The sequence below is a fragment of the Mastigoproctus giganteus genome, chromosome 8 (assembly GCF_048544385.1).
Source record: "Mastigoproctus giganteus isolate SK-2022 chromosome 8, ASM4854438v1, whole genome shotgun sequence".
Classification (NCBI taxonomy): domain Eukaryota; kingdom Metazoa; phylum Arthropoda; class Arachnida; order Uropygi; family Thelyphonidae; genus Mastigoproctus; species Mastigoproctus giganteus.
The window spans coordinates 211598311-211612650 of record NC_143582.1 but is presented as its reverse complement, the minus strand read 5'-3'; the positions used below and the strand labels follow the sequence as shown (position 1 = coordinate 211612650).

The 14340-nt window shown below is 34.8% G+C and overlaps 1 protein-coding gene across 1 annotated transcript in view; it reads right to left on the bottom strand.

Annotated features, from left to right (window-relative positions):
• The window catches only part of LOC150082245 (CCA tRNA nucleotidyltransferase 1, mitochondrial-like), a 47755-nt gene extending 33764 nt beyond the window's left edge, over window positions 1–13991 (bottom strand). Inside the window, exons 1-3 of the mRNA XM_090380460.1 lie at window positions 13649–13991; window positions 10738–10932; window positions 8300–8426 (exon numbers count right to left, since the gene is read on the bottom strand). Coding sequence (XP_090236586.1) covers window positions 8300–8426; window positions 10738–10932; window positions 13649–13991 — 665 coding nt within the window. The remainder of the gene's footprint in view (window positions 1–8299; window positions 8427–10737; window positions 10933–13648) is intronic.
• Between the last annotated feature and the right edge of the window lie 349 nt (window positions 13992–14340).

Sequence of the window (14340 nt, the reverse complement as noted above, 5' to 3'; positions counted from 1 at the left end):
AAGAAAGAGAAAAACTCCTAGCTTTATTCCAATTGTCCTATTTTTACTATATATATAGTGTAACTTTTATTTTATTTCCTTAAAAAAAAGACCCCCCAAAAGAGGCATTTATAATTAATAAAGTAATATGGACATAACATTGATTTTAAGATTTAAGCTGCACATTTTTTTTGATAAACTAATATAGAGCTTATCTGTATCATTGAAGCAGAAATGTGTGTTCTGTTAAACAGATCTAATTAAATGTGTGTTCTGCTAACCAGATCTGGTTAGCAGATCTATTTCTCAGATAAATTTCATCAGTCACAACACTAATTTTTGTAATTTGAAGATACACTAGTAGTGTATCTTCAAATTAACAGATTCCTTTGGCTTTTGAACAAGTACAGATGCTTTTCACAGTATGCAATGATTTCTTCCCAGCAACAACTCTAGCCCTATTCACCTTCAGTAGCATTTCAATAATTTGTATATACAAATGGGTTGTGTTGCAGTTGTCTTATATAGGGGAATTTGTTAAGAAAATTATAATGTGGTTACAGAAAATTACAAGTCTGATAAAATTTTTCATTATAAATACAAATAATTTTCACATCATTTTGTTTTCCTACTGTTAAGAACAGCACAATATCAATTCTTCAAATATTTTAGACTGCCATATTAAATAGTATTTATTATACTACTTTGAATAACGCAAACACTTTCTTCTTTGATTTAATTTATGTTTAATTGCTCAGAAACTAAGCATAACTGATCTTCATTTTTAAATAGGTCCCTTGTAATTTTATAATTGGGACTGTTTGATTTCAAGTAATTATGAACTATTATGATGTTAACATGAATGTTTACTGAAATATAAAATGCAGACTACTGTAATATCAACCTTGCTGGAATATAAGCCATACTTTCTTTTTAACCCAAAATTAGTGTCTTTAAAGTTGGGAACAGCTTATAAGCAGTTATTAAAAAAAAAAAAAAAAATACATTAAAAAAAAAAAAAAAAAACAATTGGACTGTCTAGATGCAGTACAGATACACTGTTGTTATTACTGAGAGACAAAGCTTTAGCTTCTTGGATTAAATGTTACCATCTTGTTATTAGAGCGTATCACCAATCTAGAGACTAAAAACTTTTAACTACAGGGAGTAATGCGAAGCTTGCTTACTTAGAGTTGTTCTGAACATTGCACACAAAATTTTTGAATGACAGTGTTGTGTTCTAATGTAATGATTTTGGCTGTGCTGTATCATGAGAGATTCATATTTTAACATTCTCAGAGTCAGTAGTCTTAGGGCATTTGTAGTTCCCTGCTTTTGTATTAATTTACTTTTCAAGTACTATTCTACATTTAAAGGTTTCACAATGAGTTTGGCAATGAAGTAAACACAGGATTAGTGTTGCACATGTGAATTTTTTTATTACTGTAGTTAGACTTAGTAACATGTTTTAACAAGTCTATATATTAGTGCTGTGGAAAAAATTATGAACATAAGTGACTCCATAGGTGTAAAAATTGAAGGAATGTAATGTGTCTACAACATCCATTTCAAAATAGTCATCATGTGAAATATGTAAATGATCACTAACAAAGAAGCTACTGGGAAGTTTGAGTTGATGAATAACATGTACAGCATTGGTTGCTTATGAAAGATAACTATTGTAACAGTTTTACACCAAATGTTTTAAAAAGCCTAAACATGGTAGGCATCCAGATGACAAACAAATATTTTTGTTTATGTGACAAAAGAGAAAAATAGAAATGATGGTATGCTTATCAGTCAATCAAGAAATTATTCAGTTAAAGGCATACTAATGTACAAGTTAGTGCATTTGCATCATTTCTGTACATAGCCAACTACATAAGTAGTTATAAATTGGCATCATTAAGTATATCTCAATATTGTGAATACCTTCACAACGAGTTGCCTTGGTATTGCACTACCTCAAATAAGTAATGCTTCACCATAGGAGAAGACTATTGTTACTTATTCTCAGTGGATACCATCACCCATACGGCACCGTTTCGGAGCTTATTGGCTCCTCATCAGTGGGTGGGCAGGTACCCTGGTGTTGCAATGATGACAACCCAATTGCAAAGTATAAATCCACAATATGAGAGATGCCTGATGGTGTGGAGTAATTCAGATATTCAGATTACGGTATAGTTTAGGGCTGAAGCCTCAGGTTACTTAAATGGTTTAACTAATGTACAAGTTAGTACATTTGCATCATTTCTGTACATTTGCATCAATCATTTCTGTACATCTCATATAGGCCCAGGTGCCAAATGATTTGTTGATTAGTTGGTCAAAACTTTATCATTGCGACTTGTTGGTCTTGTGATAGTGTGGCTGTTTGTTTGTTTGGATCCCTGAACAACAAATTGTTTGAAGAGGCTCTTCCTCCTAGTGATCTGGGCTGGGCAGCTGAGGTGATTGATCCCTCAGCTGGCAGATAGAGCTTGTTTAGGACTGATTCTTTTTGTAATTTCGTGTAATCAAAATTTTGTGATTGGTTAAGGAAGTAGTAGAGTATAATGCCAAGAACTAGGAAAAAGATTCTGGCCCCTCCAGTGGAAGAATCGGAAGAATCTTCGGAGGAAAGCTCGGAGTCGTCAGTTGAAGAAGTTACAGGAGAGGTCTCGAGTAGACCACCTAAAAAGAAAAGAATTCCAGATGGGAAGAGTTCAAGACAGAAGACACCTTTAGATTCACAGGAGAGTTCCTCGGAATTTGCACGGTGTATGTTAGAACCTACCACCTTGGAGAATTTGGTTCATTTTAGAAGTAAATTAAGACTTTTTGTATCGGCTTTGAAAAAGCCAAGTATATATGATTTGGATATCATAATGGGATACTGGGATAAGATGGCCGAGTTGGTGCAGTCTTTGGCAGTTCGGAATGTGTTCCTAGAGACCAAGTTGAACACTTTAACGGAACAGAAAGAACAAGAAGTGGCTGTTCAAAGATCATATGCAGAGACTGTCAGTTCCAGTGAGGTAAAGTCCAAGAATAAAATGATTATAGTGAAGGCAAAGGCGGACAAATATAGTACTAGTGACCAAGTTAAGAGTGAGTTGATGGGACGAGTTGCCCCTGTCTTAACTGACGTCAAGATAGTATCAGTTCGACCTATAAGGAATAAAAGGGTGATGATCGAAACTGCTTCTGAAGTCGACGCCAAGAAAATTGAAGAGTGTACGGAGGTGCAAAAGCTTGGGATGGAGGTTGAAAGGCCCCTTCGTCGATTACCAAGACTAGTAATTTTTGATGTTGATTCAGATGTAGATCGAGAGTCCCTAAAAACTGAATTGTGGGAAAGGAATTTGGTTGATGGATTTGTCAATAAAGACCAAGTTCTTTCTGAGATAAAAATACTCGCTAAAAATAAGGCAAGGAATTCTCCTGGGTACAATGTAGTGGTGGAGGTTTCCCCACGTGTAAGGAGATATCTTTTAAAATATTCAAGAGTGTTTCTGAATTGGAGCTCACACCGTGTTCGGGAGTTGTGGACTCCGACACAATGTTATAAATGTATGGCGTATGGCCATGTGGCCCGGTACTGTGATGCGGGCGAGTTCTGCAGTCACTGTGCCGGGAGTGGTCATACCTTTAAGTCCTGTACACAAAGAGCAGATGCTCCAAAATGTGTAAATTGATGGAGGAGGAAGGTGCCCTCTGCACATGGTGCTAACAATCGAACTTGTCCTGAATATCTAAAGGCGGTTGACACTTTAAAGAGAAGGACTGAACAGGATTAGTGGTATCATGGCGGGGTACCTCTTTCTCAGCAGTTGTAGGAAGACTTCTCCCGGTGGTGGCTGGGGGTCATCGGTCACAGTAGCGTCTGTGTTGGGGTTCGCAGGGACTGGACCGGTGTGAGTATTGTATGATTAATTGTAATGATCAATTGTTATTATGAATTTATGAAAGATCAATTGTTATTATTATTTAGTCTGATGGATATCAGACTGTGTTTCACTAGATAGGGCAACCTACCTCCTCGTGGTGGGAACGGAAACTCGTGGTGGGAGCAGAGATGCCGACTCCGCCGCGAGGCTAAAGGTTGTGCTATTTTTTGATTTGTCATTAGTCAAGTTATGTTATGTTATTTTTGGTTTTTAGGAGCATTAGCAACTAAGGCCATATTGCTCCGGGATATGCGGTGGTCATTCCCTGACCTTTCCGCATTCTCCGTATTTGGTGGTGATGGGCTCGAACCCCGGTCTAATCAAGGAGCGTGTGCTATGCACTGCTGCTCCTTCCCACCTGGCTACGGAGGCGCCTAAATAAATAAATTTTCTGTTTATACTCCAGGACGACCAAACGGTCAGAGGAGTTCACAAGATATACAGAATACAAGAAACAGCACCGTATTCAGCAGTCACGGGCTTGAACCCCGGTCACTCAAGGCACGTGTACTTATGCACCCGCGCGCCTGACCACTAGGCTACGGCGGCCTATAATTAGTCAAGTTAGACTTTTGTAATTGTTGTTGTTTTGTTAAATTGATTGACCAAGGTTGTTAACAAATAAAACAGTTATGATTGTAAGTGGCAGATGAGCTGCGGCTCAGGTGGCCATTTGGTTTAGCGTGATTAAATTAATGTACATCTCATATTTAAAGGGAAAACTGAGTATGAATCGGGCTCCTATTGTGAGGCTTCTGGGTGATGCAGTTTGTTACGCGAGAGTGAATAAATATCTTGGACTTAAAATGGAAGAACGGTTGTATTTTACCGAACATGTTAAGTATTTAAAAGAGAAAATTCGGACACTGTATGCTAAGCTCCGGAGGTTGGTGCGTACTGAATGAGGGAAAAAGGGCAGAGCCATAAATTTATTATATGAATGTCTGTTCCTTCCAATCATAACAAACGCCTCTGGGGCTTGGGTGCACAGGGCACCAAACGTAATAATCCAAAAGTATTTGATCCAAGCGCAAAGATTTGCACTATTAGGAATAACTCGAGCGTGTCGAACTGTCTCCTCGGAGGCCTTGCAGGTGGTTTCGGGCAGGGTCCCTGTTCAGTTAATGGTTTTGTTGGCGGGTCTGCTGTTCCTTACAAAAAGAAATATTCACAGAACATATTTAGGTATAACATCTTGTCCTGATAATACAAAGACTTATTCAAAATTAGACGTAAAATTAGAAAAGAAAAGAATTATGAAATGTCTGATAAAGGACGACAGACCTATGAGTTCTTTCCGAGTGTAGAAATTATGGATATGAAGAAGAAACCATGGCTACAGTTTGGTTTGAGCTCAATGTTTCTATTGACTGGACATGGACTCGCCTTGCGGTTAAATCAGTTGGGGCTGGTGGACAGTGGACTTTGTCATTGTGGTAGTCCAGAGACATCATTGCATATTATGTTTGAATGCATAACATATGCTGATTTGAGGCACAAATTAGAGATGTCTCTTGGAAGTTTGGAGAAAAGTGGTCTGTGGATTATGTTTATGAATAAGTGTCCCTTCTCGTATTTTAATAAATTTGTAGTTACGGCATTTAATAGAAGGAAAAGGATACGGGAAGATAGTAGTGGCCTGCCTCCTCGTGGCAGGGACGGGAACTCCCATAATTAAGATGAATGGATTATTCAAGATTAATCTTTCTTATGGGAGGCTAAGTGGCCGATTTAAAGTTTTTAATTAAATTGTGTTGAGTTGTGTTATATTATTTTAACAAAATATTTTAATAAAGACTAGCAAAAATAAATTACCATTTTCATGACATTAACCATGGATGGACTTCGGTCCAGGGAATGGGTGTCTGAAAACGGGAACTTAATGGAATAATGTACATCTCATATTGTGGATTTATACTTCGCAACTCAGTTGTCATCATTGCAACACCAGGATACCTGCCCACCCACTGATGAGGAGCCAATAAGTCCAAAACGGTGCCGTATGGGTGATGGTATCAGCTGAAAATAAGTAACAATAGCCTTTTCCTATGGTGAAGCAGTACTTATTCGAGGTAGTGCAATACCATGGCAACTCGTGAAGGTATTCACAATATGAGATATACTTAATGATGCCAATTTATAACTACTTATGTAGTTGGCTATGTACAGAAATTATGCAAATGCACTAACTTGTACATTAGTTAAACTATTTAAGTAACCTGAGGCTTCAGCCCTAAACTATACCATAATCTAAATTACTCCACATCATCATCAGGCATCTCTCATATTGTGGATTTATACTTCGCAACTGGGTTGTCATCATTGCAACACCAGGGTACCTGCCCACCCATTGATGAGGAGCCAATAAGCTCCAAAACAATGCCGTATGGGTGATGGTATCCGCTGAGAATAAGTAACAATAGTCTTCTCCTATGGTGAAGCGTTACTTATTCGAGGTAGTGCAATACCATGGCAACTCGTTGTGAAGGTGTTCACAATATGAGATATACTTAATGATGCCAATTTATAACTACTTATGAAGTTGACTATGTACAGAAATAATGCAAATGCACTAACTTGTACATTAGTTAAACTATTTACATAACCCGAGGCTTCAGCCCTAAACTATACCATCAGTTAAAGGCATTAACAACTACCGACCACTTTGGTTAACCTCAGAGTAAGTCCAAAGCAAGTGCTGACTGGTGCAGAAGGTTTATGCAAGGAAGCAGCTTAGCACATGAACCGAAAACAAGATTAGCACAAAGGTTGCCAAGTTTTCTCTGAAAAATTTGTTTCCTATCACTGCCATGTTGTCAGATGATATTAGAAGTATAACTAGAAATTATTATTATTTTTTATTTAAATTATTAAATTACTTATTTTTTATTTATTTCCCTTTCAGGGTCATAAAATTTTGAGGATGTAACTTATATTCAAGGATTTTTAGAGGCAACTGAAGTTTAACATTGAAAAGTGCAAGGTACTGCATGTGGTGGCAGTAATCCTAGAATAACATACCAAATTTGTGGTACCCACTCAAGATAATACAGAACTACAAAAACTGTGAGTAATTGTGCAGTCAGACACAAAGTTCTCTGAGCAATGTAGATGGGTTTCTAGGACAACTCATGGGGGTTTGTCAATGATATACAGGAATTTTGCAAGTAATTATCCTTCTGTATAAGATAATAGTTAGGCCACGTCTTAAGTAGTGCAAACAGATCTGGAAACCTCATTTTAGGTAGGAGGAGGATCTGTTAGAACATGTGCAGAAAAGAGCAACAAGATTAGTGAGGGGAACAAAAGGGTACTCTTAACAAGAAACATTCCAGTTTTGCAAATTGCAGAATCTGAAAACTAGGCAGCTGCAAGGAGAATGATTGAGGTGTTTAAGGCTCTGAACAGATTAAGTAAGCTAAATGTTGATAGCATCCTTACTCTTGCCCAGACAACCCACATAAGGGAGAATAGATTTAAATTGAGGAAGGATGGTTGCAGCATATGTGTGTGTAAATTTTCTTTCAGCCAGAGGGTAGCTGGAATAAATTTAGGGAAGGATAAATAAATTATAGGAAATGGGCAGGTGATGTTGGAATTTTTTTTTTTTTTTTGGCTGATGTTGTATAAGCTTGCTTCTTTGAATCATTTATCAGTACTAATACTAATTATGATAGTATATAACTGAGTTATAATGCTCAATACATTCTATGTCGATATCAATATCTGTAGATGGATTTCCAGAAATATGATACTTTCCAGAAATTTTAATTTCTGGAGAGTATCGTACGCAAGTGTTCTACGTTTCATATTGAGGTAAATTTCCCTTATCCTCTACAAATAAATACTGATTATATACTCCTACCAATCTTTATAAAGATTTTTGTTGGTTAATTTAATTCATAAGCAGAAACATCAGTTTGAAAGTAGAATAAATTTGACATTTGGTTCTGCTTGGTGGGAGGAGGGGGATTTCACTTGTTATTAGTGTTATGAATAATAACAAGTGATTCAAATAAACTATAAGTCGAAGTTTTTCCTTTTCATACAGTCATTCCATGTATTAAAATATACAGCTGGAATTTATTTTATTTTCTTAAAAATTTTATTACTAATATCAAACTTTGAATTGACCTTGAACAGTTATCTCTATTGGTTGACTTTTTCAAGTTTTATTTCCCATTTTGTCAAAAATATCACATGTATTTGATTGAAATAATTGAAGTCTTTTTTATTATGCTAACTCTGGCCTCACTTTTCAGTTAATTCATATGCATTTTTCCTTAAAGTCCAAACAGACCTCATTTTTCTCTTTCTCAAATTTATTCTGATACTAGAATAAAAATTTATTAATAAACAATTAAAATAGGAAAAATCCAAAGGCTAACCTGAAATATCTAAGAATTCGTATATAATCTTCTCTGATGCGCTGAGAGGGATTACTAACAAATACAACTTTTCTTTTCTTTAAATCTTCTATACCATGAAAGTAGTCATATACTGTGCCATCTAGATCTACAATATAGGGAAAATAAATATTTTCAATTTATTGCAAATAGAAGATTATCAATATATTAGAATTATCAATTACTGCCAGACCAGAATATACAATTTTTTTTTTAAATAATTTGAACATACCAAATATGTATTGACATTTGTATTAAATTTATTTGTCTAAATGAATAGCAAAAACTTATACCCTGCAGCCTATGGTTTCATTATGTGATGTGTTAAACTACCTATGTACTAAAAAATTGAGGTTGTATTTTTTTTTTTTTTTTTTTTTTTTTTTCAAATGAAAACTTGAAAGGTATTATAATCTATAGTACGTTCAGTACCATTAGTGAGTTGAAGGTTGAGAAGATCTGTAGATTATAATTTTCAGGAAATACATGTCAGAACAGAAGTAGAAATGATAAATGATGAAGGGAAATTAATTCTGCAAGTTTGGAGTTGGACAGTGAATGGATGTTGACTAGTTGAGGCATGCATTCAAACAGGTTTGGAAGAGAGTGGTGGAATTATAGATGCCAAGTCAGGACAGAGCTTATGGACGTATCTAGATAAAAGCATGCAGCAGAAACTGAATGTGTGCGCGCATGCATGAGAGTGGGAGAGAGAAAGAGAGCAGTGGAGAAGGAAAAGTTCATAATTAACACTTTTGTTGCTGACTTTTCTGATGACTTTTTTTGATCAAGGACTGAAAACCACAGGATTGAGTCAATCTGGATTGGAAAGGGCAAAGACATTTTTGGACTTGCTTCTCACTAGGACTGAATTAATCATACCAAAATAACAATTTTTTCTCCTGTCAAGTCGAAAAAAAAAGTTCTAAAAGTAAGGTGGTTCCCCCCTCCAAGTGGATTAAAAACCCGATGACACATATTTGTATAAGAGAGCAGTGAAAGTGCTAATTAGCATGGCTGCCCTCTTTTGGACATAGGCCAGGAGTGTGAAAGGGGTTTTGGGGAGGGGAAGCACTACCTTAGATGTAGGAACATTATTTTCTGGTAGGAGTGAGAAATGTTGAGAGTGAAAATTAAAACAATTTTTTTAATTCAGAGTCAACAATATTGGTGACGTGTAAACAATATTGGTGCCAAGAAAAATTAGTCAATAGAGATATGTGATCTTGTCAAAAAAATCTTGAGTTTCATCAAAATTAAGCATTAGAGCTGTACACTTTTTTTGTGAAAAATAAGATGGGGCTGAATTTTAGAAGTGCTGAAACTAAGCTATTTTTTCTCCCCATTAAAGAATTATTGGAGGCTTTTAAGGAATCAGTGGTGGATCTTTGGAAGTTAAAGTTACTGCAGAGCACGGTTTATAAAACTGGAAGGCAGAATGTAGCATGCTGTCATCAGCCAAACTATGGTTATGATTTCAGTCAGTGGAAGAAGGTCAATAATATACAAGAGGAAAAGAGTGGGAGAAAGAACTGAACCTTGAGAAACTTCAGCATTAATTGAGAAGTCAGAAGACAGAGAGCCATCTACCATTACCCACAGTGAGCACTTGGAGAGAAAACTGGCTAATCAGTTGCAAAAATTAGAAGGCAAACCATAAGATGGAAGCTTGTTTAGAAAACCTTTAATGCTAAACATGATAAAAAAAAAGCCTTGGAAATGTCAAGAGCAACTGCTTGAGTTTTGCTGGACTTTTCCTTCAAATTTGTCCAAAGGAAGAGTAACTTAAGTCAATACATCACTTGTTTGACACCAGTGGAATCCATATTGATTGTTGATCAGATTGAAGGTTTCAAAATAGTGCAAGAGTTGGCAAGAAGTGGAAAAGAGGCCTATGGCACTGAGTTCCATGACTTAGAAATAAATACACAATTATTGTACGATTATACACGATTAATATTGCACAATTACACATGATTAATAATACACAACATTTTAGAACTGAAACATCATCTTTGCAACTAATCAAAGTTTTTCTGTATTTTCTTCAGAAAGATTATTTTTTAATCTTGATGAATTCAACAGACAAGAAAAAGTAAAAATACAAAATCATTTATTTATTGCTATTTTTTTAATTAAAAAAAATTTTGATTTTAAAATTAAACAAGGAGAGTAATGTTACTGGGCTATACCACACATATATCATTATATAAATGATATCAGAAAACTGTTATTTGGCAAAAGCAGAATGAGTGTCAATAAGAAGTGAATATTAAAGACAAGTTACAAGAATTAAATATTTTGAAGAGAGAATGAGTTTTCAAAGTTTCATTCCAATTAAATATAATTTAACAGATTATATTTTGGGAAAACATTTTTCGTATACTTTTAAATCAAAATAACAATAAAGACATAGTCACCTAGAAACATGGCATTAAAGGTAAAATCTCTCCTTCCTGCATCCAACTGCCAGTCTGTAACAAACTTTAATTCTGGATGTTGTCCACTGGATGGTATCAAAATTCGAAGTGTTGTGACCTCATAATTTTCTTTATCATTAATACGAACAGAAATAGTACCATGCCTCTCACCTTTTTCATTAAACATACGAATACCTGAAATAGTGTAGGTAACTTTTTTTTTATAAAATAATGTTAATATTAAAAATGCAGATAAAAATATATTAGTGAAAAATTATAATTTTAATCAATTATACCATATAATTATGGTATAATTTATTATTATTAATTAATTAATTATTATTATTATTATTATATGAAGCCAATATTAATATTTGTGAAGATATTAAGAATTCTAACTACACTTGAGTAGAGGAGCCTGATTCTGACAGCCATTAAAACTTTTTTGAGCCTTTTATCAGCTATTTATTAACTCTTCTGCAGTCACTTGTTTTTGCATTCTGCCTGGGTGCTCAGCAATTAACAGACTTCTTAAATTTTCAACAGAAAAATTGTAACTTTTTTTTTTATAACTTATTTATTTTAAAAACTTTGAAAGTAGGATGAGTTTTACCTTAGTAGATGGGTGGGCCAAACATATGGAAGGGCTAAATTACAGGTCTAAAGGATCTCTACACAATCAACTTCAGGTTAATATCTTTAATGTGGCACAATATTATAAACAAGACTGTATTCATGGTTTTGACCATTTATAGAGATGGATTTAATAATACAGAATCTGAAAACTGCTTAGTTAAAAGATGTTGATTGAAAAACATTAATGGGAGAGTACTAATTCAATGTAAAGTTACGAGAGAGAGTGATTGATTGATTTGGTAGTTGTTGGCACATCAGCTTCTGTGGCCATATTGCACCTCCCAAGGTTTTTGCAGTACTTTGATCCAAGCCCGAGGCGGGAATCGAACCCGCGACCTTTGGGTTGCCGGGCAGGTACTTTACCCACTCGGGGGGGGGGGGAGAGAGAGAGCGAGAGAGAGAGATAGAGAGAGAGCACTTTTATTCTTTTACTTCATGAGATATATTTTATAACATGTATTGAATAGTGAACTAAGGATGATGCTGTTTTCAAAACAGCATCATTACTATAACATCTCATATTGTGAAATCCTTCACAGTGAGTTGCCAAGCCTTAAACTTTAGAATAAGTAATACTTCTCAAACAGAGACAACTACTGTTACTTATTCTCAGTAGAGAACCATCACCCATTTGGGTGGTGGTTCTCACCCTATTGAATAATAAGGTTACGTTTAAGAAATAAAAATTTAGTTGGTGAACCCATATTAAAAGGATAGATTTATAAAGGTTTCCATACCTTGTAAAATCAATCCAACAAATTAAATAGATTATAGGGGATGTTTCTGAATCCATTTTTGGACCCTATCTTTCCAAAATAAATTACTAACCTTTTACTAAGGTTAGTAATTCATCTTTTTACTAATTTTGCATTGTGTTAAATCAATTCTCCTCTTGGTAAGCTAAACATTTAACTAACTTATTTATTACTGCAAATGTAATGTGATTTAGTTGTTGTTTTTTTCTGTATTTTAAAAAATGTAATTCATTGTGATCTGGATCCCTTTTTGGCATAAAATTAATAAAACATCTAGTAAATATTATAATAAATTTTTTTATTTCCTTTTATTACAGAATACTTACATCATAAAATGCATAGAAAAGCATTCAATATAACGCATTTGATTTTTTAAATTTCACATGTCAAATTAAGGGAACTTCAAAAATGCAAAACTAAAATAATTACTTTGTGTATAGTTTATTGACATTTGTAGTCCATGAAAAATCATTGGCAGTCCAAATGAAGATACTGCCCTGATAATTGATAACTCTTGTTAAGCAATATTTGCAGAAAACCAAAAGTTTATTTTCATATATTGTTCTGCTGAGTATTAGAAGCAGCCTACACAATATCAAATATGATACCATATTACAATGCTATTTGTAATGTGTGTAATATATATAGCACAAAATAAATCAGCCTAGATCTTAAAATAATTCTCTACATTAGTTTGCCACTGCTGTGGTATCACAGTTGATGGGTTCCACTAATTTTGCAAAAAACAAAGTATGGTTTTAGTGAGGTCAGGAACTGGGATTTTCCTGGTCTTATAAATCCCAGTTACAACTGTTTTACACAGATAGGAAGACCAGAATAGGATGCTGATCCAGAAAACAGGATGAAACTGTGGACTTATCCTGCCAAGTGCTAACAATGCACACCGGTAGTGCAGTGCAATGGTGTGGGGAGTGTTTTTTGTGATGCACATTGGTGGCCCATGATACCAATGAAGAAACATTTGGATGCCATAAGTTATCTGGAAATTGTTTCAAAGCAGGTGTATCCCTTCATGGATGGTGTACCCATTTGTAAATGGGTTCTTCTAAAAGGATGTGTCATATCACAAGGCCAGAATTGCACAGAAATGGTTCCAGAACACAGAGCAAATTCATCCTACTGCACTTGTCTGCCCAGTCAACAGATCTTAATCCAACTAAACACCTGTAGGATGAAGTGAAACAAGCTCTTTAGGGTTTCACAACCATCCAAATTGTAACAATTATGGGAATTATTTGAGTCAACATGAATCAGCATCCATGTGGCACAATTTTGATACCTAGTCAAGTCCTTGTCATGATATATCTAGGCTGCTTTAATGATTAAAGAGGGGCCCTACTCACTATCAGGTAGCTGTACCTAATAAAGTGGTCACTCAATTAAGTACAGGAAATTTTCAGTTACTAAAAATCCTAGTTGTGGTATATAAAATACTCTGCATTATAACAATAGGGTTAAAAATACTTAACAAAATCAGCTGACAACAAAATAAGATTTACCTTCTCTTTCAAACATTTCTTTCATTTCAACTGGAGTTGCAGGAGTTGCTAAGTCAATATCCTTTGGCTGTATGCCCATGAGCAAATCTCGTACAGCTCCTCCAGCAATGCGTAAATCATATCCATAACGATGAAATATATCCACTAGTTGCTTTAGTTCTGGTGTAAAGATAGCTTTAAACTGTGGGGTATCAAGTTTTGTAGTAATTAACTCTGGATGAACTGAATAATACCTGAGAACTTTTGATCTGTATTTATTTAATAATTTTGGTTGAGAGAATGTCAAAAAACTGGATAACTCTACTGGTGCCAAAATTATTCTTGAGAATAATCTAATCAGCATGGTTTCTCCAAACTGAAACTGGGTCTCATAAATTCTATAAGGATAAAAAAGGACATTTCAAAATACTTTACAATGGAAAAACAAATAATTTTCTCAAATGATTAAAAAAAAAAAAACATTCTAATATATATAGAAATCTGTAATATGGTGATTATAATTGTGCAGAAAGGACAGACACGACAGGAGGAGAGGAGTGATGCTTTTAGTTAAGAAGCACACAGAACAAAAACAGTACAAGTTTTTGTTTTCACAAAGGTGCTTATAATGGGCTCAGACATTTCTTACAATTCTTTTCAGTGGATCAAAAAAAAAAAAAAAAAAAAAAAAATTGTGAAAAAAGTAAATGCCA